This window comes from Gossypium hirsutum, chromosome A04 (genome assembly GCF_007990345.1).
Source record: "Gossypium hirsutum isolate 1008001.06 chromosome A04, Gossypium_hirsutum_v2.1, whole genome shotgun sequence".
NCBI classification, from domain to species: Eukaryota; Viridiplantae; Streptophyta; class Magnoliopsida; order Malvales; family Malvaceae; genus Gossypium; species Gossypium hirsutum.
Genome location: NC_053427.1, coordinates 83,876,709 through 83,899,278, shown reverse-complemented (window position 1 = coordinate 83,899,278; position 22,570 = coordinate 83,876,709). Strand labels below are relative to the sequence as shown.

The 22,570-nt window shown below is 33.2% G+C and overlaps 1 protein-coding gene across 2 annotated transcripts; it reads right to left on the bottom strand.

Moving 5' to 3' along the window:
- Positions 1-12,161: 12,161 nt before the first annotated feature.
- Positions 12,162-15,862, bottom strand: LOC107949224 (protein FAR1-RELATED SEQUENCE 9). Of its 2 annotated transcripts, none has more exons than XM_016883963.2 (3): positions 15,558-15,862; positions 13,241-14,739; positions 12,162-12,539 (listed from the first exon to the last, which is right to left on the bottom strand). In XM_016883963.2, exons 2-3 carry the CDS (start codon positions 14,720-14,722, stop codon positions 12,372-12,374), a joined length of 1,650 nt encoding a protein of 549 aa, XP_016739452.2. In that variant the 5' UTR covers positions 14,723-14,739; positions 15,558-15,862; the 3' UTR covers positions 12,162-12,371. The 2 variants fall into 2 exon arrangements, with proteins under 2 accessions (XP_016739452.2, XP_040967514.1); XM_041111580.1 differs by lacking the exon at positions 12,162-12,539 and adding an exon at positions 12,828-12,992 and having other exon boundaries at positions 15,558-15,845.
- Between the last annotated feature and the right edge of the window lie 6,708 nt (positions 15,863-22,570).

Genomic DNA, 22,570 nt, shown 5'->3' with positions numbered 1-22,570 from the left:
TTGGTAAAATTTTATCTAAAACCAAACCATTTGAATGAAATTGACCCTTCAAAGTCTTAATGGGCTTGAGCCCATTTCCAACAACATATGAAGCCCATTTATGTGCAAAGTTTATTCTTAAAAAACATAAGTGTTGTCATTATTAAAAATATTAGCTTATTCTATAAAGAAGACTCGGTAAAATAATTCAATAATCGATTGATCTCTTGATAAAAAGTAGCACTCAATTGAGTTCTTAACCGAAAATAAGAAATTAATTAATCTCTCGAAAAGCCAATTTTCATGTATTAAAAAAAATTTACCAAATTTTGTCATGATGCGAAATTAACGAATGTCAATGGCTTACATGAGAAATTGGTGTTTTTGAGGGTTTAGTTAATTACTTATTCTCGATTGAAGGTTCAATTGAGTGTTGTTTTTTATTGAGGGCTCAATTAATTATTAAATTATTTTACAAGATTTTCTATATAATAAGCCAAATATATTCTAAATTCAAATAATTAGGGTTTATTGTACCAAATATTATTAATTAAATTTTAAATTAATTTATAAAATTTTAAAATTTTTCAATTGAGTCGTTTTATTAAAGTATGGTTCCAGTTAAGCTTACCATATCAATTTAGCTATCAACTTTGATGTTAACCTGTAGATTAAAGTATTTTAAAATGTTTATTGGTACATATTTAGAAAATCAAAATTATGGTAGATCCATATTGACATTTAACATCAGTACTTATAAGTAGACTATTTAAAAGATCAAATTAAAACAACACTTTTATTTTGAGGATTCAATTAAAACATTTGAATTTATGAACCAAATGAAAATTTATCTCATAATTTGACTACATCTAACAAAATTAAACGCAAAATTCATTATTTCGTATTTATCTATACTATTACTAAATTGGGAGTTCCATTTCATTACTTATTTATCTATTAATATCAAATACAATGATCATACGTGTCAGTTGAATCTTAGTTCAATTGACATCGGTATTGTTGTCAGTGCATGAGGACGTGGATTCGAATGTACTGAAACGTATTATTTTCTTAGTTAAGGGTTAGGGAAGAGTTATAAATAGTTCTAGACATTGTTTAAAGAAACAGATACGGTAAGAATGTTAAAAAATTTTACAAAATCTGTGTAGCTAATTATATTTGGTATGTTTTAATTTTCAAAATCAGATTATACTAAAATTATCAAATAAAATTAATGAATGTCAATTAATGGCACATTTGACAGGTGTTGAATTATTTATTATTTTTCTGAATTTGGTAAGTGTGTTGCCTGCTGTTGTAACTTATCATAATTTACCAAAGTGGGAAAATTATCCAGTAATTTAAAAAAATAAATTTTAAAATTATACACGGACTATAGTTTAATGTATAATTTTATACATGAATTTTGATTTTGTATAATTTTATACATGAAATTTTAATTTAATCAAATTCTTGTAAATTATTAATACAATTATTAATATAATATCGTTTTATATTTATATATTATATATATAAATAATTATATTTATTAAATATAAAAATAAATTAATTTGTTTGTTTGTTTAAATGCCTATATAAATGCCTATAATTAAATTAGAAGTAAGGTTTCAAATATACATTTGAATTAGAATTAAAATTTTACGTATATAATTAGAATTTTAGGTATATAATTATACTAATTTAGTTGAATAGTTTCAAACACTAGTTTAACCCAAATCGTCCCGAAAGATGATGTGGCACTAGATGACCAATCTGCAACAAATAAATGGCGTTATATTTTAAAAATTTCTATTATTTCATTTTATTTTATTTTCCCTTCATTTCTATTTCTATTTTTTCTTTTTATCTCCTTTTCCCTTTCATTTTCTTTGTTCTTCTAGACATAAACTCAGTGATTGGAAATTTCTAGTTTCCATCAGAAAATTCATAATTTTTCATAAGAAATCTCAAAGTCTGGCGGCCATTTCAAGATTCCGGTGAGGTTATTTTCCGACTACAAAGGAAATGCTTGCAAAAGATATGACCTTTTGTGTAATAGGGAAGAAGACCTAAGCAAATTCTCCATGCTCAAGCAATCAAAGCTTCATCCACTAAGTTATTCGGTAATCATCACCAAAATTCCTTAATTACAAACCAAATACTATAATCAAGCTATTATGAACAGACCCAATCTGACTTATTTTTAATTTTCCCTAAATAAAAGTACTATATTTCAGCTTTCACTAAAACACAACCAACGGACATGGTTAAAATCATTTTCTTTCATGAATCGATGAGAATTTTTTTTCTTCTTGGTGCTTGGTTCCAGCTTTTGCTTTCTTTCACTGAAAGTTGGAAGTGATGCCGCTGAAATTGCTCTTTTCTTTCCAAACCCTTATCCTGACACAAACGAGCTTAGCCACCAACCGCCGATAGAGATTCAATTTTTCTTCTAGTGTCAATGGGTTAGATTTTTCGTCTTGCAAATCGCATAGGCTTAGACAATTTCTTCCCTTAAATGCGTCTAAATAAGCCTAAATTATCGCGAAATGAGAATTCTAGACATCTTTCTTATTTTTCACCTCAGAAATTGCTTAAGACCACGCGATTTCTAGACCAAAGATTTTGCCAGTTGACACTAGAACAACATCGAGAATTCAAACATTGTCGACATGCCCAACAAGAAATCAAAGATGGCATCCGTTGTTACTGCCACTTCGATTCTATCAGCAAGAAAAGATAACGAACGAACCTGTTGTTACAATAGGGTCGGAAGCGTGTAAATTATTGTATTAAAAAATCACACAGTTTAATTCCCAGGGAAGAGAAGTGGATCACATGGATCTCTTAAATACCAAGTCTTTCCTTAGTCAGAATATCCCTTCTATAGTAATTTAATAGCACAATTAAATACTACTACTATACCCTCAAATATTGAAAGAAAAATAGGATAAGAAAGAACACAATAGTTTTAACGAGGTTCGGTAAATTATACCTACGTCCTCGGGCACTAACACCAAATGATAACTTTACTATCTTCAAAATATTACAAACAAATAGAATTCCTTAAGAATTCTCAAATGGGAGAAGAGAGAAACTAAGAGAGAAAGATTGGTTGGGATGGTTGAAATGAAAAATGATTAGGCCTATTTATAGTTGAGGTTCAGGGACCAACTTGCAAATGGCCTAAAAAATTAGGGACCAAAATTGTAATTATCCCATTCAACTTTAAACAACTTGCCTATCACTTTTTCTTTCGGTGCCAATTGCACCTCCCATTTTTGACTTTTCAACACCCCCTTAATTGACTTTTCAACAATCTTCACCTTAAAGATTTGATTAGGATAATCACATCTTCACACACTTCCTTCAACTCCCCATATTCGATAAAGCTATCTTTTGTAGTGCCTCCAAATGCGCTCTCGAGCGCCATACACCTGAAGGTGCTCAAATTCTCAAGATGTTAATCAAGTTCAAACAATGATTAAACTTGATTGTTGTTACCACCTTGGTCATCATATCTGCGGGATTATCTGCTGTCGGAATCTTCTGAAGTAGAATTTTTTCTTTTTCAAAGACTTCCCGCACAAAGTGATATCTTACGTTGATATGTTTGGTTCTTGAATGATAGACTTGATTTTTCACTAAATGAATAGCGCTCTGACTGTCACAATATAAACTAATGTGACTTTGAATAACTCCCAAGTCTTTCAACAATTCATTAAGCCAAATAGCCTCCTTAACAGCTTCTGTAACTGCCATATATTCTGCCTCTGTAGTAGACATAGCTACTGTAGACTGTAAGGTAGACTTCCAACTCACTGGGGCTTTAGCAATAGTAAACAGATACCCCGTAGTTGAACGACGTTTATCTAAATCACCAGCAAAGTCGGAATCAACATATCCAACTACAAACTGACCAAGTGCTTCATCCTTCTCAAAAACTAAACCAATGTCTACGGTTTTTCGAAGATACCGTAGAATCCATTTCACAGCTTGCCAATGTCCTTTTCCAGGATCATGATATACCTGCTCACAAATCCAACAACTTGTGAAATGTCAGGCCGCATACACACCATCGCATACATCAAACTCCCAACTGCATTAGCATATGGGACTTTTGCCATATATTCTCTTTCTTCTTCAGTTTTCGGAGATAATTGAGCACTAAGTTTCAAATGAGAAGCAAGTGGGGTACTTACATGTTTTGTGTTTTCATTTATACCAAAACATTGTAATACCTTTTTCAGATATTGCTTCTGATTCAAACAAAGCTTGCCTCTCTGTCTATCTCTATTTATCTCCATGCCGAGAATCTTCTTGGCCTCACCTAGATCTTTCATCTCGAACTCTTGATTCAACTGAGCCTTCAGCTTGTCTATCTCCTTTTGGCTCTTCGAAGCGATTAACATGTCATCAACATATAAGAGTAGATAAATGAAAGATCCGTCATGCAGCTTCTGCAAATACACACAATTGTCATATTTGCTTCTTGTGTACTTCTGCCTTTTCATAAAGCTATCAAATCGCTTGTACCACTGACTCGGGGATTGCTTCAATCCATATAGCGATTTGTTCAGCTTACAAACCCAATTTCTACTACCAGCATCTGTGTATCCTTCGGGCTGAGTCATATAGATCTCCTCTTCTAACTCACCATGCAAGAAAGCCGTCTTAACATCAAGTTGAGCTAGCTCCAAATTCAACTGTGCTACCAAGGCCAACAAAATTCTGATGGAGGAATGCTTCACAACAGGGGAAAATACATCATTGTAGTCAATTCCCTCCTTCTGAGCGTAGCCTTTAGCTACCAATCTTGCCTTGTAACGAACATCTTTCTTGCTAGGAGATCCATCTTTCTTTGCGAATACCCACTTGCATCCGATTGCCCTTTTACCTTTCGGTAATTGCCAACTCCCAAGTATTGTTCTTCTGGAGAGACTGCATTTCTTCATCCATGGCGCTTTTCCATTTGTCACTTTCTAAGCTTTGGATTGCTTCTTGATAAGTGACAGGAATATCATCATCAACAACGGGAAGGGCGCAGGCCACCATATCAGTAAATCGAGCAGGTCTACAAATTTTTCTTCGTGGCCTTGCAACTGCAACTGGTTCTGGTGTACTTAACGGTTTTTGGGTCAGAACCTCTTCAACCTCTAATTCCTCCATTGTGGCTGGAGAATTAGACTTATTAACTGGGAAAATCCCCATCTGCTCAAACTCCACCTGTTTTGGAGTACACTCCACCTGCTGTGGAGTATCGCTTGTCTGAATATCTTCATCTGCTACCTTTTTCAATGTGGTAGATTCATCAAAGATAACATCTCTGCTACAGATTATTTTCTTTGTGTCTAAGCACCAAAGACGAAATCCCTTCACTCTAGAAGTGATTCCCATAAAGAGAGCTTTCTTTACCCTCGGATCTAACTTTGACTCCTTCACATGGTAATATGCAGTGGATCCAAACACATGTAAGGAATCATAATTTGTAGCCGGTTTTCTAGACCATACATCCATAGGAGTTTTTCTTTCTAAAGTAGATGATGGCAAACGATTAACAAGATGGCCAGCGTATGTCACAGCCTCAGCCCAAAATTGCTTGCCCAACCCAGCATTGGACAACATACATCGAACTTTCTCCAGCAATGTTCGATTTATACGCTCTGCCACTCCATTCTGCTGTGGTGTATCCCTAACTGTGAAGTGTCGAACAATACCATACTCTTGGCACACATCGAAGAACGAATCACTTCTATATTCCCCTCCATTGTCCGTCCTAAGCCGCTTGATTTTCTTGCCAGTCTGGTTTTCGATCATAGTTTTCCATTTAAGAAAAACTCTAAGCACTTCATCCTTAGTTCTCATGGTATACACCCAAACTCTTCTGGAAAAGTCATCAACAAAGTAACAAAGTAGTGTTTTCCTCCCAACGAAGGTGTTTTGGAAGGCCCCCATACATCTGAGTGAATATATTCCAAAATACCTTTTGTATTATGGATAGCAGTACTGAATTTCACTCTCTTTTGCTTTCCCAGAACACAATGCTCGCAAAATTTTAATTTGCAAGCCTTTGCACCTTTCAACAATCCTTGCTTTGCCAGAATTTGCAAGGATTTTTCGCTGGCATGTCCCAACTTCATATGCCACAACTGCATTGAGTCCAATTCTTTGTTACTGGAAGCTGCAGCGACTGCTCCAATAACAGTACTACCTTGGTAGTAATACAAGTTATTTTTCCTGATGCCCTTCAATATCACAAGTACGCCAGATGTCACTTTTAAAACCCCATCTCTCATAGTAACAACTGAACCATTGGATTCCAAGGCTCCCAATGATATAAGATTTTTCTTCAAACTGGGCACGTACCGAACATCAGTCAGAACTCTGGTTGATCCATCTTGATTCTTTAATTGGATTGAACCTATCCCAACAGTTTTACAGGCATTGTCATTGCCCATATAAACAACTCCTCCATTTAGTTCTACTAAATCAGAGAACCACTCCCGGTTAGGGGACATATGATATGTACAACCTGAATCTAATATCCACTCATCTGAATGGAACGACAATGATGATGCAACAAGTGATAGTTCAGAGTCACTGGTATCTTGCTTTGCAACACAAGCATCTACAGCAGCTTTTCCCTTATTCTTCAGCTTTGGACAATTTTTCTTCCACTGGCCTTTCTAATGACAAAAGGCACATTCATCTTTCCCAAGTCTGGACTTTGACTTTGATCTCCCCTTCTGAGTTTTCTTCCAAGTGTACGAATGACCTCGGACTACTAAAGCTTTTGTATCTCTGATTGAGTTTTTCTGTTTGTTCTTCTTTCTCTGTTCATAACTGTATAAGGCTGCACAGACTTCGCTCAGAGATATATCACTCCTGCCATGAAGTAAAGTAGTTTCTAGGAACTCAAACTCCTCAGGAAGTGACCCCAACAGCATCAAAGCCAAATCTTCATCTTTGAATGTCTCATCCGTATTTAGCAAATCAGTGACTAACTGATTAAATTTGGTGATGTGATCATTCATTGTGGTACCTGGGACGTAAGTGAAGTGAAACAGTATTTTCTTCAAGTAGAGCTTATTTTGATTGTTTTTCTTCAAAAAATTTTCTTCAAGTGCCACCCACAACTTATTTGCAGAAGTCTTCTTTGAAAAAGCATACCTCTGCTCTCGAAAAAGGCATGATCGAATTGTGCCACATGCCAACCGATTGATCGCCTTCCAATATTTCTCCTGTACATCATCTGGTTTCTCTTCATCAATGGCAATGTCTAGACCCTGCTGAAAAAGGGCATCTAGAACCTCACTTTGCCACATACCAAAATGGCCCGTGCCATCAAAGATCTCCACGGCCAATCTTGCATTTGCAATTGTCGGTCTTGTCTACATGGACGATGTTGAAGCTCCTACACCGACCGTTTTCTCCATAATCTTTCAATATACCAAAGGAAATCTTTTCTGATGTGGAAGATCAGTTTAAACTGCAACCACAGAGCATACTACGATTAACCTTCGGCTCTTGATACCACTTGTTGTTACAATAGGGTCGGAAGCGTGTAAATTATTGTACTAAAAAATCACACAAAGTTCAATTCCCAAGGAAGAGAAGTGGATCACATGGATCTTTTAAATACCAAGTCTTTCCTTAGTCAGAATATCCCTTCTATAGTAATTTAATAGCACAATTAAATACTACTATTATACCCTCAAATATTGAAAGAAAAATAGGACAAGAAAGAACACAAGAGTTTTAATGAGGTTCGGTAAATTATACCTACGTCCTCGGGCACTAACACCAAATGATAACTTTACTATCTTCAAAATATTACAAACAAATAGAATTCCTTAAGAATTCTCAAATGGGAGAAGAGAGAAACTAAGAGAGAAAGATTGGTTGGGATGGTTGAAATGAAAAATGATTAGGCCTATTTATAGTTGAGGTTTAGGGACCAACTTGCAAATGGCCTAAAAAATTAGGAACCAAAATTGCAATTATCCCATTCAACTTTAAACAACTTGCCTATCACTTTTTCTTTCGGTGCCAATTGCACCTCCCATTTTTGACTTTTCAACACCCCCTTAATTGACTTTTCAACAGAACCACCCAAAGCAACACCATGATCACCAAGGAAAGTTCTAGCCTTTGAAGCTTCAAGGGAAACAAAAGGAAAGAAGAAAGAAATGGGAAGTGAGACAATACTAATGAGGGAGGAGGGGACGGAGAGAAGATCGGGTGACGATGGAAAATACAAAGAAAAAAATATTTTCTTTAAGTATATCAAGAATAAAAAAGAAATTAGTCAAGAATAATTTGAATAGTCTAGAGTGCTCTCTCTTAGTGTTCCAGAGAAACAGTGATAGTTGTGATTGGATTGAAAGAGAGTGGTGACTTTTTTCAGAATAGGGAGGGACGAGATTTCTCTCCTAGAAGAAGAACTTGTCCAATTATCTGTGAAAAGTTCATTGGTCATCCCGAGTGATAAGCTGGCATTGCTATGCTCTATTTGGACGAAGAAATTATATAATCCTGATATTGAAGATAAAAAAGTATATGGAAGATAAAAAAGAAGTTTGATATTGAAATGGCAGGGCAAAATTTATTCTTAATCTCATTTGAGAATGAAGATGATATGGAAATTATCATGGAGAGACGACCTTGGTTATTTAGAAGGCAACTAATAATCTTTGCTCGGTTGGTAGAACCTATCGAAAAGAGTAAGATCCGTCATATTTTTCTCCATTTTGGCTTAAGATTAGTCCATGTGAGCCGGAATGTGATAAGAAAGATCTTATGCACGCCATTGGGTCAACTTTTGGAGGAATGATTAGATCCAAAGTTAAAGGAGAGTTTTGTTGATTATGAGTTCAACTAGGTGCGCAAAAATCATTAAGAAGAGGAATATTCATATCGACTGGATGTTAAGAAAATGTATGGCTTGCTTTAAAATATGAAAATTTGTCAAATTTCTGCTTTGAGTGTGGTCGAATGGGTCAATGAGGTTAAGGAATGTGATGAAATACCCACTGACAATAGAGATAAGGTGGAGGATGATCATCCTTACTCATTGACGCTTAAAGTCGAACCCAAACTGTTAGGAAAATAAAGTCTGAAATTTGGCTTTTCTACCAAGAGGTCGATAACACAATGCTTCTATATTGGTGGTAATCTATGGGGTCAATGGTGAAGATGGGATGGCTAAACAATCTCTAGTGACCGATCAACTGTCAAAAGAGGATGTGGAGTCAAAGAAGATGCCAGCAGATTTGGTAACTAATGCATTGGGCCATAATTTTATAGACTCTAACGTTTCTGAATGATCAGATTCGAAGATGTCCAATTTGGAGCAACACTCAGCTCCTTTTCAAAAAGGATTGGGGGCTACCAAAAGGCATGTCGGCCAGGAACAATGAAACTATTAAGCTAGAATGTTCATGGTTTGGAGAATCCATAGCTATTTGAAGACTTCAACATGTGTTGAAGAGTGCTTGTCCCTAGATGGTCTTTCTTATTGAGACTAAGTTAAATTGTGATAGGATGGAAAGATGTTACCGTAGATGTGGTTTTCAAAATGGCCTTTTGTTTCTGGCAGATGGTACACGAGGGGGCTTATGTCTGGCTTGGAAGCTAGGAATGTCTGTTCAATTAAGGAGCTATTCGACAAATCACATAGATGTTAATATCAAGGAGGATGATAATGGCCAGGAGTGGAGGTTGACAGGATTCTATAGGGCTCCTGATCCTTAAGAGAAAGAGGAAACGTGGAATTTGTTGCATAGTTAGGAGAGGACCAAAGTTTACCTTGGATTGTTTGTGGGGTTTTTAATGAGATATTGTATGGGATGAAAAAAATAGAGGGTCTCGAGGGAGGAAAAACGAATGAATAATTTTCATAAAACGCTTGAAGATTGTTCACTTGTGGATATAGGAGGTTTGGTTCATGTGGGAAATGGGAAATCTTCCTGAAACGAATTACCAAAATGATGTGTCAATAACATGAAAAAAAATGTTGAAATGACATTAAATAATTGGTAAGGGATATAAGATGATGTGACATTCCTGTTTCATACAATCATTTTCTTGGGGTAAATTAGTTGACAGATGATTCCACATGTACCAAATTGGGAATGAAAATACTCGAAGTACCACATTGAAGAATGAAATATAGTTCATGTACCAAACTACATTTTTTTTGAACTTTCATTCACATACCAATAGGGTAAAATCTAATCTAAGGCTCTGTTTGTTTCACTAAAAATGACTTCCGGAAAATAATTTCTGGAAAAGGACTTATTTTCTAGAAAAGATAATATTTCCTAGTGTTTGGATCAATCTAAGTAAAATATTTTCTATTGTTTAGCAGATTTCTTGAAAATTATTTTATAAAATTTATTTTCACTGAAATAAACATGCATTTGAGATTTATGATAAAGAGTTTAAATGAATTAGTGAATTGATTACGAAGTGATTTTAAGGTGAAATTATAGTAAATAATGAATTTTCATGATGTTAAAGATTAAATTGTAAACTTTGTGAAATTTATAATCGAAACAATGGAATTGATATGCATGACAATTTGTTATGTGAAATAAGATATTATAATGAATTATTTGATTAAAGTGCTTATATGGTGAAAAATAAATTACATGGCAATAGGGACTAAATTGAAAATTATACAAAAGTTTAAGTGGGAAATAATTTAATATGTGAATAAGAAAATTATGATAAAAGTTTAATGAATGTATTCTGAGATGTTGAAATGTGCACAAAGTAATGTAAAAGTGAAATTATGAAAAAATATGGAATTTTTATGATGATAAGGACTAAATTATTTAACTTGAGAAAATATGTGAATGAAATATTAGAAATGAAATACATAGAAATTTGATATGTGAAATAAGATATTGAGAAAAATTATGTGGTTAAAGTGTAACAAGAAAAAAAAACTTGATTTAATATGATTAATTAGTGAATATTAAACTTTTATTACAAAAAGGAACTAAACCGAAAAGTTATAAAAGTTTATAAGAAATATTTGATACGTGAAGAATGTAGTAGAGAATGTAACATCCTAATGCTTTGACCCATTTTTCGGGTTGGGAATGGGAGTGTTACAGTGAACTAAGCTTTATCAGATTGACAAATATCTTACGAAAAATAATTGGTAAGACATTTTACGAGAATAAGGGGGTAATTTTACCTTGGCTGAAAAACCTTTTACATTATTAATACAAATATTGGTAGCCCCCCTTACTATACCCTAGATTGCATTCTAGCCCTTTTTATTAAAAAATAGGTAGCCCCTATACATTAGATGAATGAGCAAAACAACTCATCCGTTAAAATTGCACCGTTAAATGTTTTTTTTAGTGTTTACATATAAGGTATAATAACAAATTTAGCCCTCAATCTTTAACAGTTATTTAATTTGAACCCTACTCTTTTATTGGAAGTAAATTAGAAAAATTTTAAACTAATAAGGTTAAAGAGTCAAAATGACCTTAGTAACAAATTAAAAAAAATTGATTAACCCCTTTAAAAAAAAGAATAGGAGTCAATTTTTTTAAAAAAATTAATAACTATTAGATTTTAATCGGTCAGTATTTTTATTTTTTATAAATTTTGTTTATAATTTTTATGATTTTTTAATTTTAAAAAGGCCTAATTGAAATTTTTAAAATTTTGTTACCATGCCTCATTAATTTAAATATTAGCCTTATTAATTTTAAAAATTTCTAATTTACTTCAAATAAAAAAATAGAGATCAAATTGAATAAATGTGTAAAGATTAAGGGTTAAAATTGTTATTATATCTTATATATAAACACTAAGCTCTATAAGAGTCTGTTTTACTTACTTATCTAATGTACATTAACTGATTTGTCCAATTTTCAATAAAAGAGCTAAAATACAATCTAAAATATAGTACAAAAAATTTTATGGTACTTTCACCCATACAAATCAAATCCGAGCTTTGAATCTTAGACATTTAATTTATTTTTATTTTGTATTAAAAGATTTTATATAAAATTAAGAAAGCATTATTATAATATTATTTAATACTCTCCCCAAAAGTTATTTGAGCAATTTTGAATTAATATTGTTGACTCGTAACACCGACTTAGTCAACCCCATATATTATATATAGTAAATGATAAAATAAAAAAATAATGTGATATTTAAATCTTCTAATTTAAAAAAAAAACCTAGAAATCTGTTCTTACCCTAAAATATATAATACAATATATTTTCAATACAAGTTGAACTACATTGGCAAATTAATCCAACCAGCTATTCATTAATTCTTTGCCAAATCATCTAAGAAGGCCAAAATCAAATGCTACCAAAGACTCATTTTCACAACATTTCTTTTTTACTCATTGCTTTCACTCTCTCAAATTAAGCCTTGCATTTTGAACTTTAACAGACAGCTTTAACTTCTGTTCTTCCATGTCCCTCAACACAGCCAGCAGATTCGCTCTGTACACTTCGCATCGGCGGTTTATGCTCTCCAACTCTGTTGTCAATTCCCGGATTTTCTTTTCCTTCTCGTCCTGGTTGACAAAATGATAGGAAAATAACATAGATTTCAATTACAAATACAACAAAAAACAAAGATGGTAATGCGTCCAAGATTGTTCTTTTCCCACGCACGCACATGTATCAGTGTGCTTAAGATAAATGAACACAAGGGTCAGATATATATCATAAAAATGATCATGTAATTGCTTCGTATGTCCTGTATCTATCTATATGAAGAAGAAATCATGTAATGAATGGGATTCTTATCTGTAGGAATGGTGGTTTGAGCTAGGAACGAGCATGAAGAAATAAAAAAATACCTATTTATCTTTTGAGTGGTTCGGCTGGATCAATCATTCAAGACCTTTGGTCTGTACCCAGACCAAATGAAAAATATGGATGCACTTTTTATGTGTTTGTCGAGAATGATTTTGATCTTAGTTTAGGGCCTAATAGAAGTAGAAGGCGCTCTGGTGGGATCCTCTCTAATAGAAAAAGATTGCAGTCAGATAATACACACATACATACTAACCCAAATCATTGAGGCAGTAGTGTAAAAAAGTTAGCATTGAGTTAGAGTTATGTTGGTACCGCTGTTAATCTCAGATGAGTATTGTTGATATGACTCGATGAACATACCAACACATCAACAGGACTGAATAAATAAACACCGATCAACCGTCCAAGCCCTAAATGCCAGCAAATATATATATATAAAGTAGGAGAAACTGACCGCAGATTGACATGCCACTGTCTCGATATCTCCAGCTGCATGCAACTCTTGATTACGTCCATTGCTCAGTGCTCCATCTTCAGCAGATATAGGGCTTTGGTTTTTTGCAGAGCTAACCTTTTTCAGTGCCTCTTGTAAAGCATCCATTGCCACATTGTAAACATGAATAGATTTCGCCCCTTCTTCAACGTACTTAATAGCTTCTTGGCGTAGAGTATTGTACCGATCTGTTAAGGATTCCCGGGAATTATTTGGCAATTCGGTAGCATGTTCATCCTGCATGTCTCCAATTTTGGCATTTCTCGTCCATCGCTTTAGTACATATTGTGAAGGTAGTGTGAGAACATTTTTCACTCTGAAAACTGCTAATATGTGCCTGCATATGATCCCGGAATGTTCAAACATTTGGCAACTGCAATTAGCTTTCATCTCAAAAGAAGTGAAATTAACGGTGTGCGCTTTGTGCTCTTCCCCGAATTTGGCCACCCGATATGTTGCAACAGTTCCTGAGTCATCGATTTTAGTGGCAGGATTGGCAAGGGTCTCAACTAGCTCCTCCTGGAACTTCATGAATATTCTTCGCGTATAGAGATTAGCAGCTTGTTTTTCCATAGGAGATGGTGTCTTAAGAACCGGTGAAGTGTTGGTGCTGTCATAATCAGACTTTAACTCTTTCTCGTGCCAACTTGCTACGGCTTTCTCATACTGTTTAATCAACATCTGTATGGTGGTCGATGCATTCACAAACCCTTCAAAGAATGAGTTTAAACCTATGTTTCTCTCGGTTATAGAAAAGTCCCCAAAGAAGGTATCTCGCATATAAGCAGGGACCCACTCTTGCCGAGCATTGTACATTGACTGAAGCCATTCATTGTCCATCACAAAGTAACGTTCCAGAAGCGAAACCCATGATGATTCAAACTCATTAATTGTCTCAGTCTCATTAACGCATTTCTTAAATTCTATTTCGAATGTAGGCTGTGATTGGTATATGTGAGCCAGCTTCTCTTGGGTTTCTTTGAAAATGCTCCACCTATTGAATCTAAGGCGTGTTTCTGGAAGAACCTGTGTGACAGCCATCTGTATGAGACGATCAGGGTCAGTTGTTATTGAGATGGGACGACGATCAGACATTGCATGAAGCCAAGTTTGGAATAGCCATGCAAATGAGGCCTCAGAGTCATTGAGAATTAAAGCACAACCAAACAGCACCGTCTGCCCATGGTGGTTGAGTCCACTAAACGAGGCAAATGGAACCCTATAACGATTGGTCCTATATGTTGTGTCAAATACGACAGTATCCCCAAAGTAAGCGTAATTCATCCTTGATGTTGCATCCACCCAAAATATGCTTCCACCGGTGTGGTCATTATCACCTTGAATTGCATAAAAGAACGAAGGATTCTCCGCTTGCATTCGTCTCAAATAGTCCAATACATGGTTAACCCCACCCCCTACGGCCCGGTGTCTTGTGGCACTCATTTCTCTCTAAAATCCCACTGTACCAAACAAAAAGAAACAAAATGTGTTTAAGCTCCTCATTCAAGTTCTTAGTTACTACACATTTGATCAATGCTTAAGCAGCGACTCACCGCCCTCACCTAATAATTTAAGCGCCGATTTATAAGGTCAACTGAATAAATTAGGATATGCTAGAGCTAATATTCTTTACACCATCTTTCATTGACCGAAAACAAACATAATAGGTTTCAGAAACAGAAAATTTCATATCCAATTTCTATATAGATTTTATTGACGACAATAAAAAGCTTTTGAGCCCGAAGATTAGCTCAATAGGTTCATGCACTCATCCTTAAGAGGCAGTACTAGGTAGGTATAGGATTCAAATTCCAGTTTTGAACCCTGAATATTAGTTCAGTTAGTTCATGCAACCATCCTTCGGAGGGTAACACTAAGCCAGCACCGGATTCAAATTCCGGCCTCTACGATCCCTTTCCGGATACCCAACCCCCAACATCCTTTATGCTATGTACACACACACACACACACACACACACACACACATATATGCATATATTAAGCTTTTCTATAATGGTGGGATTGGATATAAATTCGTTTAATATGAACCCTCTGGTGAAAAAACATAAACAAGTTTCTTAATCCAAAACATAAAATCATTCGAACCCAGAACCGAAAACCTACTCCAAGCAAGTTTCTAACTCTCAATATAAGCATTGAATTAATTGGAAAACAAAAATATCAATTCATAAACAGCAAAACACGAAAATTAGAAGAAACCAAATGAATATAAACATAAAAATGATGAATGATGATAATGAAAGAATAGGAAACTGACCCAAAGCCCTGATTTGAGATAAAAAGCTGATTTTTTTTCACCGCAGTTCAATGTAAGGCGAGGAATTGACTTGTTATTGATGAAGTTGAAATGGGAATTTGGGGATGGGTCAAAAGAAATTTAGTCTTATTGTTTGCTTGGTAACAGTTGGGCGATTTGCCCACACTTTTTACAACTGCTGTTTCCTTTCATCAACAACTCAGTTTGCAGAAAGATGGAAACTCATGGCTGTGTTGTTTTCTTTTTCTTTTTTTCAAGGCCTTGTGTTCGTGAACGAAGGGCATTGAGGTTTTTTTTTTTTTTGTTAAATTCTACTATTATTAGTCGTTAAACAAAAATTATGTATTTAGTCCCTATGTTTTGATTTGATTAAATTTAGTCCTTATCTTTTTTGAATTGATCAATTTTAGTCTCTTTTCTTTAAAAATTTGAAATTTTAATTCTGACTCAAATAGTTATAGTTATATCTATTTGATTAAATTCAATTACTGGTCTCATATTGTGCATACACTAATAGATTTGGTCCATATTCTCCAAAGGGATCGTTCTAAATCCCTGTACTTTTCAAATTTTAAAAATTTAATCTTGGCACAGACGACAATCGTTAATCAATTAACTGAATTTTTAGTGAGTAATATGTGGAAATAACAAGTTGACATAACATTACACATATGATAATATGTTTGTCACGTCAGATTTTAAAAATAACACAACTTAATGAATTTAATAGATATCATTGGGTGAGAACTGAAATTTTAAAGTTTAAAAAATATAAGTAAAAATAATAAAATTAAAGTATAAGGACTAAATTCATAACTTTCACAAAATATAAGCACTGATAGCAGAATTGAACTTTTATACCAAAATATGGTCCTTGAAATTGGATAAGAAAATTATGTAAAAGGGCAAATATTTGCTTTTGTTGTTATAATTTATTTATTTTATTCTTTTATGATTTTTCTATTTATTATTAATTATTTTGTTTTTTTATTTTTCTTTAAATTTCGCATGGTTAAACCGATAATTGAATCATAGTTTGATTAGTTCAAGACCGAACTGATACTTACAACATTGGATATTGGTTTTTGATTAACTTTGAATCATCATTACCTCTTTAAACAAGAATTTGAATTCAAGTTTTGTAAATGGAGAAAATAGATATTAGGAGAGCTTCTCCCTTTCAAGGTCTGACGTAATTCAACTTTCGGTTTATTTGAGAGTTAATGTTACTATGAATACAAGGGGTTAAATACCAAACAAAATGTATAATTTTGTAGTGAAAACAATAATAAATACTAAATTATGGCATACTCACGATATTAATGCAAAAAGTTTTTTGTGTAAAAATATTAAAATTTATATAAAAATTAAAATGAAATTTTGGTTAAAGTGATAAAATTGAGGTTTTATAAGTGTTGGTGTCATGGTTTCAAATATCGCCATATGTGAATTTCTTATTAAAAATATAAAATGAAAAAAAGTACATCATAATAAGATAACTTATTTGTATATAAAATGGAATTTTAATAATTTCTCCATGGAGTTTGTGTATCTAATTAATTCATAATAGTAAGTTATTTGTTGATACATGGTTTGATGTTGGTGGTTATGGATGGTTCGAATAAGGGTGTCGAAAGCTGTCTAGTCTAGTTTTGATGAGTAGGGATGAATTCTGTTTGATTCAATCATGTTTTTAAAAATTTTCAAACCATTCAAAATAATTTATTTCAGATTTTTAATTTTTTTATATTAATTTGGGTTTCGGGTTATTTTGATAAAACAACATTTATTTTTGTGGCTTTTGAATATTATTTACTAAAGTTTCAAAGTTTTTTTAATAAAAAAATTATATAACATTTAAATATATATTGTATATAGAATTTTTAAGTTATTTTAACTATTTTAAATATAAAATATTTATTTTAGTTCATAAAAAATTAAAATTAATGATAAATTAAATAAATAAAAAAAGAATATGGTTTGGTTTGCTATTTCACTTTGGAGTGACTTAAGTGGGTTTGACTTAACAAGGGCTCATGTGCTGAACATGTGAGAGATAAGTGTTGGTGAAGAATATGACATCTTCATCATCATGAAAATGCAATACAAAATGTGGTGTTTTCTCTGGCGGTGTAGCTCTCTATCTTTCTCTATCTTTGATTCAGGCAAACTCCTTATTCTCTGATCGAATGTGACTGATTTTGGCAAGTTTGTCTAACAAAGTGATTACATATAACAATATTCATATTTAATAATATGATATTTTTAATGTCTTAACTTAAATGGAGTTGTGGTTAAAAGTCTAACTAGTGGTTAAAAGTCTAACTAGACACCTATTTGGCACATGTTTGAGTTATGTTAACCCTATCCCCTACTCTTAAAATTGCATACTTCTTTAGGTGATAATGTTTTTCCTTCGAATTATGTTTGATTCTTTCAGTTGTGAAAATAATATTTTAATTTTTGCACTTGTAACGGTGTTTCCTGATATGACTTTTCTTGCAACAATATGATGATAGTCAGATTCTTGTATCTTGATCTTAACTTGCTTCGGCTTTTATCTCTATCATTTTTGCTTTATATTTGCTTCTCCCCTAAAAATAAATTAAAAAGCTAAAATTTCGTAGCATATATGTTTTCAAGTTTATTCCACATTATGTTTGGATGTGTCTCTTGATCAATGTAATTGTAAACATTTTCGTCACCAAATTATTGAATAAAACCATGCACCTGTTGATGTTCAAATGCCTACTCGTTATCATTTTAAGCTTGAGTTTTTGAGTGACAAAAATAGGAAGATGTAAAACATTCACAAACAAAAGGTCTTTCATTTTATTTCAGCAAAGTTGATAATTCGTACCATTCAACACAATCGTTCTACTTGTGTTAATTTTCATAACTACCAAACATGAAAATTAAACTTTGATACCAATTTGAAGGAACGAAATTGAAATTACCAAATAGCACAAAAACACAACCAATGTTCTTACTTTCTCCCAATAAACACAAGTTGGCAACTATGGCGACCACAATAACACAATATCTCTTCAATGAACACCAAACAATCACAAGAAAATAAATGAGACATGATTTTTACGTGAAAAAAACCATTTTAAAATAGAGGGTAAAAATAACATTGACTTAAGACTCAACTCAAAAGCTCAACTATATTTAAAGTTCTGGCTACAAAATTCACAATATAAAACTATTACATTGAACATATAACTCCAGTAAGACTAATAACAACTAACCGCAAACAAACAAAAAAAAAAGTTAAAAATATCACCTAAAATATGGTTGATTTTGAAATTGAAATTACGAAACTACAATACCATGATAAAAGATCAGACTGTACACAACTAACATATTCAAATCTATTAGTCATTACCCTAAAATCAACTTTAACAAACCACTGATGAACTCCTGTTGAAGAGTTGATAAAAAATGTTTAAGGAAAAAAAATTATTTGAGTCAAAGGTTTTCTCTCTTTTATCTTTGAGTGAACTATCCCACCTCTCACTTTCTTTTAAAACATAAAAATTATCCCACCTTATTTTTAAAAGGCAAATGGCAAAGTGAATTTTCCCATATACAATAAGACCTATGTCCCAATAAATACTTAAAAGTAAAGAGAGTTATTAAAATGGAAGAAATACTTCTCAACAAAACAAGAATAGCTTCTAGTCTATATGATGTCATGTAGAAGAACCCCAAAGTATATTTGTAAAAAAAAAAAGGATGGAACCATTAAGGTTTATTTTTGTAACTAGAATAGCTTGAATGGCTAGGTGGGCTAGGCATGTGGATCTTTATAAAGCCTTAACCCAACAAGCTTGGTGCATCTTCACTAAGCCAAGTGGTTTTTGCATAATCAATCATGGAAGGATATATCATTCAAGGTAGAAACAATCGATGATGCTTGTACAAGCCCAAATTTACCCGGGGCCCAATATGGTCCAAATAAAAACCATTACAAACCAACCCACCTAAACACTAACCCACAACCAGCAGAGCCCAAATTACAACCAAACCTAATTAACCCAAACCCAAAATCTAAAAGCCCAAATCCAATACACCCAACTACCCTAACCTATGTTCAGAAAAGAAAAAGAAAAAAGCAGCAGCAACCCTAGGTGCGCCGCACCTAGGGCCTTCTCAACCACCCCACCGCCGTAGCCACCAACTGCTCTGCCACTTGCGCCGCGCACGTCCCATCGTCCTCCATCAGCCCTGCAAAATGAAGAACACACACAAGCAGCAACAAACAATAAAAATTTTTTGTAAAATGGCTCTATATAAAGCCATTCGAACATCAAAATCGGGGCTTTTTTTTTCTTTTCATCTATTTTGTAATATCTACCCGGAAATATAAACAAAAAATCGAAAAGGTGATTTTTTTTGCATCTTTTATTCTCTATATTTATTTATTTTTAATCTTTCACATATACATACATATATATTAAAAAGCAGTATTTGCAAAATAAAAATAAAAAAAAATACCTTTGAATTTTCCGACCACCGTGTACAGTGGCCGGCGCGACGCCGTCAATGGCGGAGGATCGCCGGAACCTTGGCCTGACTTGGGGCCTGAGAGAGAGGGAGAGAGCTCTTCTCTGTTTTTTAAAAAATGCTGAAACTGATTTGTTTTGGGTTTTTTTAATATTTATAGTAACACAAACGGCGCCGTTTTGGTGGGAAAACCCGCGCGCGCGACCCGACCCGCGTCTCAGGATCCGCGTGTTTTGATGATTGGGTTATTTACCCATTTGGCCCTTCCGCCCTTTTGGGGTGTTTCAATCTAGTCCTATTTACATTTTTTAGATTTTATAATTTTCGCCCAAATTATTTTAGCGTTTTTGATTTAGTCTTGCACTCATAGAATGGACACGTGTCCTAATAATTGGGATATTTTCCGTTTTGGCCCTCCGTCCTTTCGCGCGAGTCACATTTTGGTCCTTTTCGTCCTTTTTATTCCAAATTCGCCCAGTATTTTCTTTTTTTATTTTATTTCGATTTAGCCCTTTTTTAGTCGCTTTATTATTTTGTTTATTTTATTATTATTATTATTATTTACTATTATTATCTTTACTATTATTGTTAGTATTATTACTACTATTATTATTACTATCATTATATTTATACCTATATTTACTTATATAAATCTTAGATAATAGGTGATATATTATATTATTATAAAATTGCGTATATACGTACATGTATATGTATTCTTTTAACTTATTTAATATATACATACAAAATCATATTTTCGTATATTTTATAATTTGTATATACATATACTTATATCTATATTTTCTAATTTTTATAAATATATTTATATGTACATACTTATATTTTTTATATACTTTCTAATTCGTATATACCTATTTACATCTTATTTTAATATATTTTAAACATATATATAAATATCACTATTTACTTTTTTATTTTATTTTTTATTATTATTTTCAAATTTGATGTATACTTACATATATATATCTTTACATTTTTTATAATTTTATTCATTATTTATTTACATTTTCATTATTATTTTGAACGAATGCTTTAATTTTATTTGCTTGTATACATTGCTATTTCGTATGTTATTGGTCTGTACCTTTTATTTATCTTATTTTCGTTGCTATTACTTGCATTGTTTTACATCATCGTATTCATATTTATTTAGTTACGCATATTAACATCGTATCTTATTTTTACTATTTCGTGAATAAAATATTTCATTCAATGTATGAATTATAACTTTTTGAGTAAACAAAATTTCGTGTTTAGATTTGAGAAAGTCGTACCCTAACTTACTGGGTTTCGACTTTCACAATAAATCTAAAGACACGAATCTTTTTAAACTCAAATTTTAAATGATCTCGGGATTAAAAAATCGCTCCTAACTTACTGGTCGTGATCTCATTTTCAAATCCGAGATGGCTAAACCTATCTTTTAAATAAGCATTTTTATTCGCGTATCGAGAATTCGAGACGTTGTATCCTAACTTACTGGATATGATGTCTTTTCTCGATTAACGTGAAATATGCCACTTTTTCCAAGATTTTCAACTTTTTAATACAAGGATCATATTTTTAAAATTCTTTTAAATTCTCAATTTTCGACATAAGACATTAAGTAATCAACTAGGTACCAATTTTGGGCGTATCGAGGGTGCTAATCCTTCCTCGTGCGTAACCGACTCCCGAACCCGTTTTCTAAATTTCGTGGACCAAAACCGTTGTTTTAATAAAATCAAACCGTTTATTAAAAACAACCATTTTTCGAGGTAATCCAATCACACCTCATAAAAAAAGGATTGGTGGCGACTCCCATTTTGTTTTCATTTTCCAAAACCCAAGTCGACCCGTTTTTCATCAAAAAATGGTGTCAACAGCTTGGCGACTCCACTGGGGAACCGATAAGAGGGTCAAGCCACGTGGTGATTACTTTTTGTCTTTTGTCAAAAATTGAAAATTCGGTTTAAAATTACGATCCTTTCATCGCATTTTATCTGTCTTTATCATAATCATCACCATTGGGGTTTATATTTGCTCTGTTTGTTTAAATTTTGGTATCTTTCCGCATTGCATTGCATGACCGTGGTCACACCTTTAAGTGGGAGTGAGAAGCTACGCCTTCGTGAGGTTTTCACCTCCGCATGGGATAGTGAATCGCTTTCGGGATATATCCGTACCTATGTCTTCGTGAGATTTTCATCTCCGCATGGCCATAGGGAAATGTATCCCCCTGAATCGAACTTGGTCCGTATGAGCCTATAATGGGTGAGGATCGAGGAATTTGCTGGTTCAGGTACCCTACTTTAGAACCAAACCACATGTAATGAGCCATAGGAACTGACCTAGGTAGAGCTACTCCAAATTTTAGTGCTTACCTAAATGAATGTTGTATTTATTGTCGCTTATTTTAAATCTTATTCTGTGTTTAATGCTAATTTACTTTGTTTGTGATTGCATGGCATCTTCATTCTAAAAGAGGTGTCGATTTACGTTCA

Coding starts and splice junctions, on each gene's coding strand:
- LOC107949224 (XM_016883963.2), bottom strand. CDS start 14,722: ATGAGTGCCACAAGACACCGGGCCGTAGGGGGTGGGGTTAACCATGTA. Junction 12,540..13,240: donor CAGTGGCATGTCAATCTGCG/GTCAGTTTCTCC, acceptor TTTGTCAACCAG/GACGAGAAGGAAAAGAAAAT.